Source organism: Candoia aspera, chromosome 7 (genome assembly GCF_035149785.1).
Source record: "Candoia aspera isolate rCanAsp1 chromosome 7, rCanAsp1.hap2, whole genome shotgun sequence".
NCBI lineage: Eukaryota > Metazoa > Chordata > Lepidosauria > Squamata > Boidae > Candoia > Candoia aspera.
Window position 1 is genome coordinate 33,651,872 of NC_086159.1, and position 15,023 is coordinate 33,666,894.

The window sequence follows — 15,023 nt, forward strand, 5'->3', positions numbered from 1 at the left end:
GGTTTTCCATTGCCACTGTGCAATTCTCACCAAACTATGGATTCTTTCATATATGCCCACAACAAACTAGATGATATGATATAAATGTCTACAATCTTTCCACAAACCCTGCAGATACCCTTCACTCAGAGTCAAGTCTTATAAAACAATTTCTGTATTTGCTTTGTTGCACAGTTTTTATTGCCATTCTGGGCTAATTTGCTGTTTCTGTAAAGCTTGCTATATACCACAGTCATAAATAATATATTTATATAGGATATAGAGATGACAGAGTTCTTTTTGGTTGTATCAGATAAATTAGTTGATTAGTTTGAGCAATATATTTCCAAGATCAAATACTCTTAGAACTAACAAACAAACAATTTAGTACCGTCCAAGATCAGCTCATAAAAATCAAATGCAATCTACAACAACATCTCAGTGAATAACTTACTTCTGTTGTCAGATCTGAACGAGGAGAAGGTTTACAGCATGTAACAATTGTTTAAGTGATTTCAGGGCGTTTATCTTTTAGGAAGAATTCTAAATTCTATTGGTCAGACTGACCATGCAGTCTATCTATTAAGGGTTGGGTTAGTTGGGAACACAATCCCTTGAAAAATCTACACTTTAGAAAAACATGTTCTGAAGTTTCAATTTCATCAAAGGCACAGGGTCACTGTCTGTGCGAAAGGGGTATCTTGTTAAAGCTACCATCCATGATTGCAGAGGGAGGGTCTTTGAAGCGTCAAGATCAAAATCAATCGGTGATCAACACATGCACACATTTATCTTACAGATTCTTTGTGTGATCAACTTTTGCCACGGACCACACAGATTTTATTGGAATATAACTCTGGAAAATGGGTGCCACGACTTCGTGAACCACGAGATTTATATGGCCTGTCTCCTATAGGAGATCTGCATTTAGTACGCTGGCCGCATCAGTATGAAGTCATCAGGGAGAAAATTAATCATATTGGTAAATAATATTATAACCTTTTCTAATATGACACTTTTCTTGATAGATCACAAAGAAATACTGTATTTATAATTTCCGTGGTAAAGCACTTTATAACTTTGCTGCAACCACTTAAATAATTTTTTCATGATTCATTACTTTGCACTGATGCAGTTAATTCATCCTTCCAATTTAAATGTAAACAAATGCAAACCTTCAATACAGGGGATTTGAAATATTAAAGGAAATTAATAGTTTTAACCTTTACTGTTAACAATTAAGACTATTCAACAACATCATGCCTAAAAATTCTCAAAAATTGTGTACCTTTTCCTTTCAGAGTTGCAATCCCATCCTTATTTACATTTCCAGGCTGGATAGGATTGCAATTGTGCCTGTTTGGATAATCCAATGATATATTCATGAATGTGCTATAGCACTATGATTTTATCAACTTGACATTACTTTGAATTAATTACAATGGCAGTCTGAAACATTGGAGTTAGACATGTGGATGGGGATAAAGCATTGCAGTAGGTAACAGTGGAGACTTCATGATGACATAAGCATTTTCTGTGGCCACCAACCCACATTTCCTTGCTCTGAGGACTTTCTCAAGAGTGAAGCATTTGCTCCAAAGGGTGACTGAGAGAAGTGGAGGCACAGGGGAGATAGAATGTGGTGCCATGGCTTTAGCCTTACCATCTCAGGCAGCAGTCCTTCTTGTTTACTCCTGCAAAGGGAATTGGCCATGGTAAAATAGGAGATGTAAATACTATGTTTTCAGTATCTACTTTTAATTTAATTTCAGATTCAGCGAGTGGGAAGAATCAAATTTAATCTAACACTGTTAAATAAAAGATCATGTTTGTCATGTCAGAAGACTTGACTGCTTTTATGAATCTCCATTCATTTTTGTTGCAATTATAGGCCAAATTCTAGAGCAGATGACAGCTTTTAGCCAACCTTGATAGCCGATCTTGAGAAGCTAAGTAGGACTGGGATCTGTTTAGTACTTTGACTGAGATCACCGGGAAATTTCAGGACTGTAGATTAGATGGGGAAATTAAAAACAATAACAACTATCTTGAAGAAAGTAGTGGCAAACCACTTCCATATTGTTGCCAAGAAAACAATATGGAAGTGTCCATCTACTCACTAGGAATTGGGCTTGGAGGAAACTTCTGTTTGCTCCAGGTTGTATTGGACCTTAACAAAAAAAATTGTGCAGATTTTTTCTTATAAATAAAGTCTTGAGTTCCTGTGACACCTTCTGGCAAAAGCGTCTTCTGCAATTAAAATAAACTTGAATAATTTGAAGGTGGACTATAGAAACTGCCAACTGTGGTAACCTCCACATATAACACAGGAAGAATGCATATAAGTTTTTATGTTAAAAAATTTTATTGGAATGAAGACACTCAGTTTAGGGGCTCACATTGCATGGCAGAGTATTCTACTAATACAAAGAGAGCAGATAACAGGGACTTACAGATGCACATTTGGTTTTTTAGCTGGTCACCTGTTCCTATAAATTATTTTTATAAGAGTATTGTCTTCCCATTCCTCATAAAGTACCAGCATTGATGATGCTGGATAACTAGATAAAGAATATAAGAAAGAATCTTACCTAACTTAGAATTTGATCAGAACTGTGCTCAGAAAGATTCTGTTGCTCAGTTTACAAAGTATATTCCTATTTTTGCAGCACAGAGCAAAAACAGTTCTAGGTTGTTTAAAAAGTGGCATTTATTTAATAAAACATAACCAAACAAAATTAAAAAGGAAAGAAAAGGGAAAAAAGAAAATACAACAACAAAATTTACACATATATGAAATTTTACACAACAGTTTCAATATAGGTTTATTATATTTCACTGTGGTTGTTTTAAAAATTTCTTAAGATTTCCATTAAAAACTCTGAAAAGGAATATAATTAAAATAGGTTAAAATAATTGATGAAAATATATTAAAGCTTCTTATAAAATACAGGTTAAAATAATAACATGAAACCATAACAAAAAGTGAAAACAACAAGCTTGGTAGTCACAGAACTATATAATATTGTTTCTTTGGATCCCAAGTACAATATATGTTATGAATCTAGTGATTATCTGCTACAGAAGATTTATAATATAATAGCAGGCTACTGTACCGATTTCAGTGCTGAAAGCTTATGTTTGGGTTATAAATAATGCTAAGAGTCTCACCATGGAGCAAAACTGATCAACTTTCCGGTGTGGCTATTACTTCTATTTTATGTTTTTCAAAAGACAAAACGAAGGGTCATCAATATGTCTTTTTTCATTTTTAAAAACTAGTAGAGAGCTAATCCACCTGCATATAAGCAGGAATAGAAGTATCCTGCTCTTTAAACCTTTAAATAGATTTTTCTTTTTGTTTTTTAATGCATCATTTTAAAGCTAATTTCCTTTCTTTCTGTCTTTTTTTCAGAATGGATTCCCTCTCACCAGGAGCCTCTGTACAGTCCCACAGGCTTAGAGATCGAGCCTCCGTGTCCAGAGCCAGGGGAAGGTGCTATCGTGTATTTAGCAGATGAAGGTCTGACCAGATTTTATTGTGAACATACAATAATTGCTTCAGCAAAGGATCGTTACCTTGTCGTGGTGCTGGAGCTTGAGCACCTCAGTGATGCCATGAGCTAAACCGTGAAGGGCCACCCAAGACGGGAAGGTCATGACAGAGAGGTCAGACTAAATGCGATCCCTGGGGAAGGTAATGGCAACCCACCTCAGTATTCTTGCCGTGAAAACTAAATGGATCAGTACAACCAGAGATATGTCGGTATACCATCGGAAGAGGAGACCCCCAGGTCGGAAGATGGTCAAAATGCTACTGGGGAGGAACAGAGGATGAGCTCAACTAGCCCCAGACGTGATGACGCAGCTAGCTCAAAGCCGAAAGGACGGCTAGCGGCCGACGGTGCTGGTGGTGAACAGCGAATCCGATGTTCTAAGGATCAACACACCATCGGAACCTGGAATGTAAGATCTATGAGCCAGGGCAAATTGGATGTGGTTATTGGTGAGATGTCAAGATTAAAGATAGACATTCTGGGCGTCAGTGAACTGAAATGGACTGGAATGGGCCACTTCACATCAAATGACCACCAGATCTACTACTGCGGACAAGAGGACCACAGAAGAAATGGAGTAGCCTTCATAATTAATAGTAAAGTGGCTAAAGCAGTGTTTGGATACAACCCAAAAAACGACAGAATGATCTCAATTCGAATTCAGGGCAAGCCATCTAACATCACAGTGATCCAAATATACGCCCCAACCACAAATGCTGAAGAAGCTGAAGTAGAGCAGTTCTATGAGGATCTGCAGCACCTACTGGACAACACGCCTAAAAGAGATGTTATTTTCATCACAGGAGACTGGAATGCTAAGGTGGGCAGTCAAATGACACCTCGAATTACAGGTAAGTATGGCCTGGGAGAACAAAACGAAGCAGGACACAGGCTGATAGAATTTTGCCAAGACAATTCACTCTGCATAACAAACACTCTCTTCCAACAACCTAAGAGACGACTTTATACATGGACTTCACCAGATGGACAACACCGAAATCAGATTGATTACATCCTTTGCAGCCAAAGGTGGCGGACATCTATACAGTCGGTAAAAACAAGACCTGGAGCTGACTGTAGTTCAGATCACAAACGTCTTCTTGCACAATTTAGGATCAGACTCAAGAGATTAGGGAAGACCCACAGATCAGCTAGATATGAGCTCACTAATATTCCTAAGGAATATGCAGTGGAGGTGAAGAATAGATTTAAGGGACTGGACTTAGTAGATAGGGTCCCGGAAGAACTCTGGACAGAAGTTGGCAGCATTGTTCAGGAGGCGGCAACAAAATACATCCGAAAGAAAGACAAAACCAAGAAGGCAAAATGGCTGTCTGCTGAGACACTAGAAGTAGCCCAAGAAAGAAGGAAAGCAAAAGGCAACAGTGATAGGGGGAGATATGCCCAATTAAATGCAAAATTCCAGAGGTTAGCCAGAAGAGATAAGGAATTATTTTTAAACAAGCAATGCGAGGAAGTGGAAGAAGACAATAGAATAGGAAGGACAAGAGACCTCTTCCAGAAAATTAGAAACATTGGAGGTAAATTCCAGGCAAAAATGGGTATGATCAAAAACAAAGATGGCAAGGACCTAACAGAAGAAGAAGAGATCAAGAAAAGGTGGCAAGAATATACAGAAGACCTGTATAGGAAGGATAACAATATCGGGGATAGCTTTGACGGTGTGGTCGGTGAGCTAGAGCCAGACATCCTGAAGAGTGAGGTTGAGTGGGCCTTAAGAAGCATTGCTAATAACAAGGCAACAGGAGACGACGGCATCCCAGCTGAACTGTTCAAAATCTTGCAAGATGATGCTGTCAAGGTAATGCATGCTATATGCCAGCAAATTTGGAAAACACAAGAATGGCCATCAGACTGGAAAAAATCAACTTATATCCCCATACCAAAAAAGGGAAACACTAAAGAATGTTCAAACTATCGAACAGTGGCACTCATTTCACATGCCAGTAAGGTAATGCTCAAGATCCTGCAAGGTAGACTTCAGCAGTTCATGGAGCGAGAATTGCCAGATGTACAAGCTGGGTTTAGAAAAGGCAGAGGAACTAGAGACCAAATTGCCAATATCCACTGGATAATGGAAAAAGCCAGGGAGTTTCAGAAAAACATCTATTTCTGTTTTATTGACTATTCTAAAGCCTTTGACTGTGTGGACCATAACAAATTGTGGCAAGTTCTTAGTGGTATGGGGATACCAAGTCATCTTGTATGCCTCCTGAAGAATCTGTATAACGACCAAGTAGCAACAGTAAGAACAGACCACGGAACAACAGACTGGTTTAAGATTGGGAAAGGAGTACGGCAGGGCTATATACTCTCACCCTACCTATTCAACTTGTATGCAGAACACATCATGCGACAAGCTGGGCTTGAGGAATCCAAGGCTGGAGTTAAAATCGCTGGAAGAAATATTAACAATCTCAGATATGCAAATGATACCACTTTGATGGCTGAAAGTGAAGAGGAACTGAGGAGCCTTATGATGAAGGTGAAAGAAGAAAGTGCAAAAGCTGGTTTGCAGCTAAACCTCAAAAAAACCAAGATTATGGCAACCAGCTTGATTGATAACTGGCAAATAGAGGGAGAAAATGTAGAAGCAGTGAAAGACTTTGTATTCCTAGGTGCAAAGATTACTGCAGATGCTGACTGCAGTCAGGAAATCAGAAGACGCTTAATCCTTGGAAGAAGAGCAATGACAAATCTCGATAAAATAGTTAAGAGCAGAGACATCACACTGACAACAAAGGCCCGCATAGTTAAAGCAATGGTGTTCCCTGTAGTAACATATGGCTGCGAGAGCTGGACCATAAGGAAGGCTGAGCGAAGGAAGATCGATGCTTTTGAACTGTGGTGTTGGAGGAAAATTCTGAGAGTGCCTTGGACTGCAAGAAGATCCAACCAGTCCATCCTCCAGGAAATAAAGCCAGACTGCTCACTTGAGGGAATGATATTAAAGGCCAAACTGAAATACTTTGGCCACATAATGAGAAGACAGGACACCCTGGAGAAGATGCTGATGCTAGGGAGAGTGGAAGGCAAAAGGAAGAGGGGCCGACCAAGGGCAAGATGGATGGATGATATTCTAGAGGTGACGGACCCGTCCCTGGGGGAGCTGGGGGTGTTGACGACCGACAGGAAGCTCTGGCGTGGGCTGGTCCATGAAGTCACGAAGAGTCGGAAGCGACTAAACGAATAAACAACAAATACAATAATTGAGCATAATTATTTACATATTTATTGCACAAAGTAATTTTAAAATAAAATTCTACTTGCAAATTCTAATATAAAAGACAGAAAAAGCTCTAGAATCCAGTTTAGTAAAGACAGAATCCTAAATTTTAGCAGCATAATCTCTGTAACATTAAATGTACCATTCCCAGCATTTTCAAAAGCCTGTTTTTAACCCATCCCACAATTCCTTGAAGTGTATCAGTTTTAATAAATTATTTTCTATCTGCCACAATTTGTTCTTTTCTTTAGTTATCCTGTTTGTAACTAATGTCCTTGTTACAGACTATCAAGGTTTAAAAGGCTTTTATTGCCAAGTAATAGTATCAATGTTTTTGAAGATAATTCATAACCTGTTATCTCCTTAAGAATTTTAATCCAAACTCTGCCTGCCTGCCTGCCTTCCTATTTTGAAGCATCACTAGAGCAGTGCTGTCCTATATACTGTATGTCTCTTGGCTACATTTACCTTTCTGTCATGATTTTTGTTGCTCCATGGCAATAATTTTCACTTTTTAAACTTTTGAGGGATGAGGGAATAAAAGAGTAGTGATGAAGATATGCCTTAGGAAATCACGTCCAGGGATGCTAATCAGTCTGATAAACAGCCAGATTCTGTTTTAATCATTCATGTATTTTGTTTTTAAGCACTAAACCTGAATAGGAAAATTACATTTTCGATTGAAGGCAATGAAATGTTTCCACAGCTTTTCCCGTCTAACTCCTACTCTTCAGAATCATCTCTTCCTTGAATTACATCTAGAGCCCATTCTCTTGAAGGGCTTGTTTTTGCAGGACCATTATTAATCTGGAAGACTTTCCTTGTCATTATTCCAAATAAAATTATATTACCATTGGGCTGGTACTAGGAAATGTTTTATATTTATAAGTATATTGCTTTATTGCTGATACTGGTTTACATTGTGTTTATTGCTCTGCCTGTACTGCACTTAGATTTAAGAACACGCTAAATAAAAATAATTAGCCCTAAAAACATCCCAACATTTTTCAATCAAACCATTTTCTCTGCATGAATTGCTATTATCTTTTTTTTTTTTTTTGTAAATTCTTTGTCTTGAAGGATAGAAATTTTAAGTTCCTCTTGCCAAAAAGAGGTTATGTTGCCACTTTCATTTAGCTCATTTATGAATCAGTTCTTTTTAATTTCAGTTTGGCTGTCTATTATTGGAAGTCTTGTAATAATTGTAATACAGTAATTTAGATTTACAGAATGGCTTAGATTTTATTGTGTATACAACAGGTACTAAGTTGTTGTTTGAAACCACAATAATGTAATATGAAATCCTTCGATGTACTTTAAATTCCAGAAATGTGTGCAGAAATTAAAAAGAGAATAAATATTAGGGCCAGCTTGGGTCATCAAGCATTCTGTAAACCGGTTAATGCTTTGTAACAGTTTTCCACAACTAGGGTGCCCTCTGGAAGTATATACTTCAATTCCAGAATTTTCCAGACAATATACCTTTGCTGAGAATTGTGGAAGTTGAGCCACACATCCAGAGGATGTTGAGGGGAAGGAGGATTGCTTCAAAAGACAGTTAAAGCAGTTTTAGTTCCTGCACATATAAAACAGTTATGATGAGAGAGTTTCTCAGATACTCTGTGGGAATATTTTTGAAATGTTCCTATTGTGATTTTAATCATATACCTGAAGACTGAGAGCTAGGAAGATGTAATTTAGCACAATTTATTTGAAAATTATTTCTCGCTTCAGAAAAAAATATATCTAATAACAAAATGTTTTTCTAACAGTCATTCACAACTGAGAATTAACTATATTTTGTTCCTCCCACCAGCCAATAAGGATTCCAGCTTTAGGTATTCTCGAATAGGGGGAAGTTTCCCTTCAAAGCAGGTGCTTCCTCAGTCATGGGGTGACTGGGATAATACTTTGATCTTTGAAGCACGATTTGAAAGTGGAAATCTGCAAAAGGTGGTCAAAATGTAAGTTGCTGCCCATTTTCCTTTTAATCTGCAAAATATTCCATTTTATCTGGCATTAAGCTAATTCTTGGTAGACCTTGAATAATGATTTAGAGAGCGTGAAATGAGATGCTAATTCCAATCTATATTTTGCAGGAAGATGTTCATTATCAATATATTTGTACTTCATGTTTTCTTCAATGGTAATAAAACAAATACTGCTTAAGTACAGGATTTATGTATTTATTACCTCAGTTATACACTGTTCCATTTCTGAAGGCTCTGAGGGGTTTCTAAATTAATATCAGAAGGTTAAAAGTCATTTAGTACAGTTACTAAGTGATGTGCCATCATTTGTGGTAGCTTGAGATGCTGGTTATCATCTATAAAGCCCTTCATGGCATAGGACCTGGCTCACTGAAGGACTGTAATTTCTGCTCATCTTGTATGATTGGACAGAACTGGCATGTTTTGGGCCCCATCAATTAAAAGAGTAATTTGAGATATGACCCACAAAGCAGGCCTTCCCTTTTCCAGCAACTGACCTTTGGAACAGTATCCCCAAAGATCCATTAGGCCACTACTCGTTCAAATGAGTTCTTAAAACTTGTTTCTTCCCCCATGTTTTGGGAGAAGGTAGAGCACTTCTTGGTGGAATGTTTTGTGTAAGGGAATATTTATTTTTGCTCCTCCAAGACACTCAATTTCTTCTTTTTTCTTCTTCTTTTTTCTGTTTTTTTATTGTTCTAATACTGTTGTGAGCTGCCCAGTTTAAAATAGGTGGACATACAAATATTCTAAATAAATAGAATAAATAATCAACTCAGACAAGATAGGCACAGAGTTACTCAGACCCTGAGCCATGTAGGGTTTTAAGGGTGACAACCAGCACCTGGAAGTCAACAGGCAGCCAGTGCAGTTCCTGTAGTAGTAGTAGTAGTAATAGTAGTAGTAGTACTGTTATAGGGGCAAACTTCAGTACACCCATAATTGCATGAGCTGCTGTATGTTGCACTAGCTGAAGCTTTCAATGGTCTTTAAGGGCAGCCCTGCACAGAGTGCATTGCAGTAATCCAGCCATGAGGTGAGAAGGACGTAAATAACTATGAATAAAATGTCCTGGATGATAATCCCACTCTACCTTCCCTAACTTGAGAGCACAGCTAATGCAACACCCAAAAGCCATCTGGTCACATTTCCAAGGTGAAACCTCCCCCCTCCATTTAGTTCTTGGTGACCATCAGGTCTGCTGTCTCACTCAAGATCAATTCATAGATGAGGATAGATTTATTACAGGGAGACTTGACATTTGATAGGATCAACTGGAGTTTAAGATTTCTTGAATTGTCTCAAAAACAAGCTGTTCTCCTCTTCTGCCATGTCTTCTGCCCATTACAACTGCTATGTTATACCCTCTTCTTTCCCCGCTTCTTCCTTCTCACTCTCCCAACAGTTCATGGGAATGACAGACACCCCAATTCTTCCCTCCTTCAACTGCACCATGCTCATCCAGTAACTGATTTGGCAAAGTCAGTATACAACCCCAATTAAATCATCTGCACACCAGCTTATAACCCATTACAGCCCCTTAACCTTCCCCACTCCCTAGACTCTATTCTTACTTAAGTAAAAGTAGGTGTGCAGAAGTTAAAAGGAGAATAAATGTTACAGCCAGCTTGGGTCATCAAGCATTCTACCACTGCCCCTCATAACATCAGTATTTTCCCCAGTGTAGTCCACCACAAACTCCTCCAGCCAGCAAACCCTCTTCAGTTCTGTACTTTCTCCTCCCAACAAACAAATCCACTACCTTAGATTTTGAGTGACCTGTAAAGACAATTCTACACTACTTCTCCATTCTTGCTTCCAGTTCTGGAGTACAGGGAACTTCCCACCTAACTGCAGGAATTAAAACTGCTTTAAGTATCTTTTGAAGCAATCCTCCCTCCCTCAACATCCTCTGGATGTGTGGCCCAACTTTCACAATTCCCAGCAATGGTATATCATCTGGAGAATTCTGGAACTGAAGCATATACAGTACTTCTAGAGGACACCCTAGTTGTGGAAAACTGTTATAAAGCATTAACCATTTGTCAAGTACAGTGTTAAAATCATGTCTGCTCTGGATTTCCACTAGTATCCAAATCCAAAGAAAATGTTAAAACAGTTTCTAGGCATCCGTTATGTACTCGAGTTAAAAATGCCCACTTATTTATGTATTGTTTAATATTTATAGTCTGTTTTACTTCTAATAAGTTTGAGGCAGCAGACATGATTTTTCTTTTCCCACTTATCCTGATAATTCTGTGAAATAGTTTAGGCTGATACATTGTGATGGGTCCCAGATTACTCAGTGAATGTTGTGCCATAATGAGGTTTGGACCTCTCCACCACATCTCCCTCAATACCACTAAATTTAATTGTAACTCACTATAAATGTTAGTGTTCACTTTTAAACATTAAAATATGTCAGTATGCACATAAAATCTCAAATAAATTTGACTGTAAGAAAATATTTGTTATTAACAGACATGAAGGAAATATGAATGGTCAAATATGTGTAAGTTACACAACTGTAGCTTGATGTCCTATGTATAATTTACAGTAAAAAATATTTATCTCCTTTTCCCTTGCTAGTAATGATTTTGAATACCAGTTGACACTGCGTACTGATCTCTACACAAATAAGCACACCCAGTGGTACTACTTCCAGGTTACCAACACCCAAGCAGGAATGCCTTACCGTTTCACCATTGTCAACTTCACCAAGCCAACAAGCTTGTACAATCGTGGTATGCGTCCATTATTATATTCAGAAGCAGAAGCAAAGATCCGCAAGGTGGGGTGGCAAAGGACAGGAGATCAAATCAAGTACTACAAAAATAATCTCAGCCATGATGGGCACCAATATTTTTCTTTGACATGGACTTTCCAGTTTCCACATGACAGGGATACGTGCTATTTTGCCCACTGCTATCCATACACTTACAGCAACCTGCAAGACTACTTGTCAGCCATTGCCAGAGACCCAAGGCGGTCGAAGTTCTGCAAAATCCGTATATTATGTCATTCTCTGGCTAGGAATATAGTCTATGTTTTAACTATTACCAACCCCTTGCAAGATTTCAGTAAGGAAAAATGCAAGTCAGCAGTCATTCTGACAGCAAGGGTGCACCCTGGTGAAACAAACAGTTCCTGGCTGATGAAGGGCTTTCTGGATTACCTTCTAGGGGATTCAGATAATGCCCAATTGCTCCGAGACACTTTTGTTTTTAAGGTGGTGCCCATGCTGAATCCAGATGGTGTGATTGTGGGCAATTATCGCTGCTCTTTAGCCGGCAAGGATTTGAACCGCAATTATAAATCAGACCTTAAGGAATCTTTCCCTTCTATCTGGTATACCCGCAGCATGATCAAAAGGTAAAAAGGTAACACAGTCGCTCCTATCTGTTTAATATGGTTACTCTGTGTTCAGTATTAGTTCACTTTTAATGAACGCATGACTTATTATCCAACATGTTCCATGTTATTTATGTTTAGTTAAGAGGTTACTGGCTTTTTGTATACTTTACTTTTTGTTGTAACACTGTTAGCTTTTGTAATTGATATGGGGAATGAAAAGACCAATTTCTAGAGGAGAAAAAAGAGGAGCAGGTATTGTATATAATGATGAAGCTCATAAATTTTATATGATTTTTTTAAGAATTAAGCTGCATATAATGATGAAGTTCATATGTATAATTTAATTTTAAAAAATAAGCTGCCATGGAGAGAGCATTTTAATCCCAGGTATTTAGTATCTCCCAAAATAAGGGAGATGTGACAAGGAGATGAAACTGAATCTCCGGTGTACTCAGTGAAAAAGCTTCTATTCAGACTGGATCAGTATCAGTGACTGTCATGCCCTCATATAATGGGTAACTTAAAATCTAAACTGTCTTCAAATGATATCCACTATTGCTAACATAAGCCAAAACCCCAAGCAGGGTATCTAAGTTTCAGTAATCAAAGTTGCTCATATGTGATTTTGTCTCTTGTAACAGAATAATGGAAGAGCGAAATGTTCTTCTATATTGTGACCTTCATGGTCATAGCAGGAAAGAAAATGTCTTCATGTATGGCTGTGAAAAAAAAGAGCAAGATGAAAGGGCATTATTACTCCAGCGCATTTTTCCTTTCATTATGAGCAAAAAATGTCCAGATAAAGTAAGTCAACTTTTAATATTATATCTCAGATAATTAATCAAAACTGGAATCCATTTGCATGTTAACTTAATGTTATAGTGATCTAAAAATCATAATCAGTCTGTTCTTCAATCTAATAAATATTTTAAAAGTATATTTCAGATATGCCATGATAACTATTAATTCTATTAGGATATGAATGCAGAACCTTTTTCAGGTTTGGGGTAATACTTAGCCTTTGAATGTCCTGTACTGGGCAGTTGCATAGAAAAAGTAGGATGAGGAGAAAAATGTATTTAAAATTTAATCAGTTAAAGACCATATCATTATATATTCCAAGTATTTAGTAACTTTTCCTTGTAGCAGCAACTTTTGAACAACGTATGTGGGCTGTGCCCAAGCCTTTGAGCTGGACTTTTGGTTGTGCTTCTCTATACTAATGACGTTTTCAAATATCTACTTCTAGGAGTTTGCTCAGGTTTTTGTAAATGCAGTGGGATTTTGAGTCCATATAAAACAATAACCATTACAACTATACACTATTTTCTGCCATATCTTAAAAGCACTTTATTGTGGTTGTGCTGCTGTTCACATTATTGTTTATGCATTACAGTCAGCCAGTTCTTCTTATAGTCAGCAGAGTATCACATCATATATTTCCCTTTTTCCTTCCAGAAATGATGTTAACTATGCAAAGGAACCACATCAATTGATAGCTTCATATTATAACTTGTGTATTGAGGGGAGAGCATTATCTGATGAAGTTGTTTTAAATCATGGCTGCATATCTGTTCTGTAATGAGTAATTTGTTTCTTTAACAGGAATTGCAAAACTTTATTTCATTTCTTTTCCCATTAAGTTCTCATTCCAAGATTGCAGTTTTAAAATACAGAAAGGCAAAGAAGGAACAGGTCGAGTAGTTATGTGGAAGATGGGCATCAACAACAGCTATACCTTGGAAGTAACTTTCTGTGGCTCTAAACTAGGTAAGACAAAAGTAATATTACTCCAGAATTAATAATTAATGCATTCTGTAACACCTCCTGCATTGTAGAGATAATTACTAAATAAAGACAGGACTTTGAGTTGACTTCAATTCCTGGTGACGACATAGACATGTCCATCCTTGGCAACACTATGGAAGTGGTGTGGTGTGTTGCCGTCTTCCAATATGTTTTTTTTCCCAAATTGCCAGCCTAGCCTACCAAGTACTAAGCAGATCGAACCCTGCTCAAAACTGGCTAGATTTAATCAGTTAAACACTATCATTATATATTCCAAGTATATACGTAGATGTGTACAGATGTGCCTTAGAATTTAGAATAGACGTCTTTAGAATAGAACTAAAGAAAAATGGTTATGAGTATGAATTGTAACAGGTGAACAACTACATATTTCGGTTACTATAATCTGCTTCTTTCAGCCCTGTGAGTGAAATGGGGAAGGTAGCAGTCCCTAACAGAATTCCTAATTCCCAGAAGAGTTAGAGAAGAGTCATGATGTGACCATCATATAACCATTGCTTTCAAATTATAGCTAATCCTTCAAGGACAGTTTCCGTATTCAGTACAGTCTGGAAATATGGAATAATAAAGCTCCTTTCCAAATCCAAGCATCCATCAATGATTTATAAAAGTATGAGAATATTTCCATATAATTTTGATAAATTTGTGGAATAGTATTCAGAATTCAGTTTTCTTATATTCTCCAGAGCACATAAAATTATTGCTGGATGGTTTTTTTTTCCCAGTGAGGCTTTCCTTTTGTATTATAGGCAATCGAGATGCTACCCATTTCAGTACGAAAGATTTGGAGTCCATAGGATACAATTTCTGTGATTCATTATTGGACTTCTGTAACAAAAAGAAGAGCAAGGTAATACAGAGGAACATTACTTTCATACAGAACTCTGTGATAACAGGCACTGACTTTCACTGTTAACACTGTGATCTCTCCTAGTACAATGAATGGCTGAAGGAATTGGAGGAACTAGTAAAACAGGATGATCCAACTGCCTCTGTCAATGATACAGGAGACAGAGGAGATTCTAGGTAAATGGATTGGTTCTCCAAAAATATTTCTAGCCAGTATTAAAAAAAGAAATCATTAGC

The 15,023-nt window shown here is 37.6% G+C and overlaps 1 protein-coding gene across 1 annotated transcript in view; it reads left to right on the forward strand.

The window, feature by feature from the left end:
• The window catches only part of AGBL3 (AGBL carboxypeptidase 3), a 44,502-nt gene that overhangs the window by 4,963 nt on the left and 24,516 nt on the right, over positions 1–15,023 (forward strand). The window contains exons 3-10 of the mRNA XM_063308695.1: positions 779–961; positions 3,395–3,502; positions 8,600–8,747; positions 11,364–12,146; positions 12,770–12,932; positions 13,772–13,898; positions 14,687–14,787; positions 14,872–14,963. Coding sequence (XP_063164765.1) covers positions 779–961; positions 3,395–3,502; positions 8,600–8,747; positions 11,364–12,146; positions 12,770–12,932; positions 13,772–13,898; positions 14,687–14,787; positions 14,872–14,963 — 1,705 coding nt within the window. The remainder of the gene's footprint in view (positions 1–778; positions 962–3,394; positions 3,503–8,599; positions 8,748–11,363; positions 12,147–12,769; positions 12,933–13,771; positions 13,899–14,686; positions 14,788–14,871; positions 14,964–15,023) is intronic.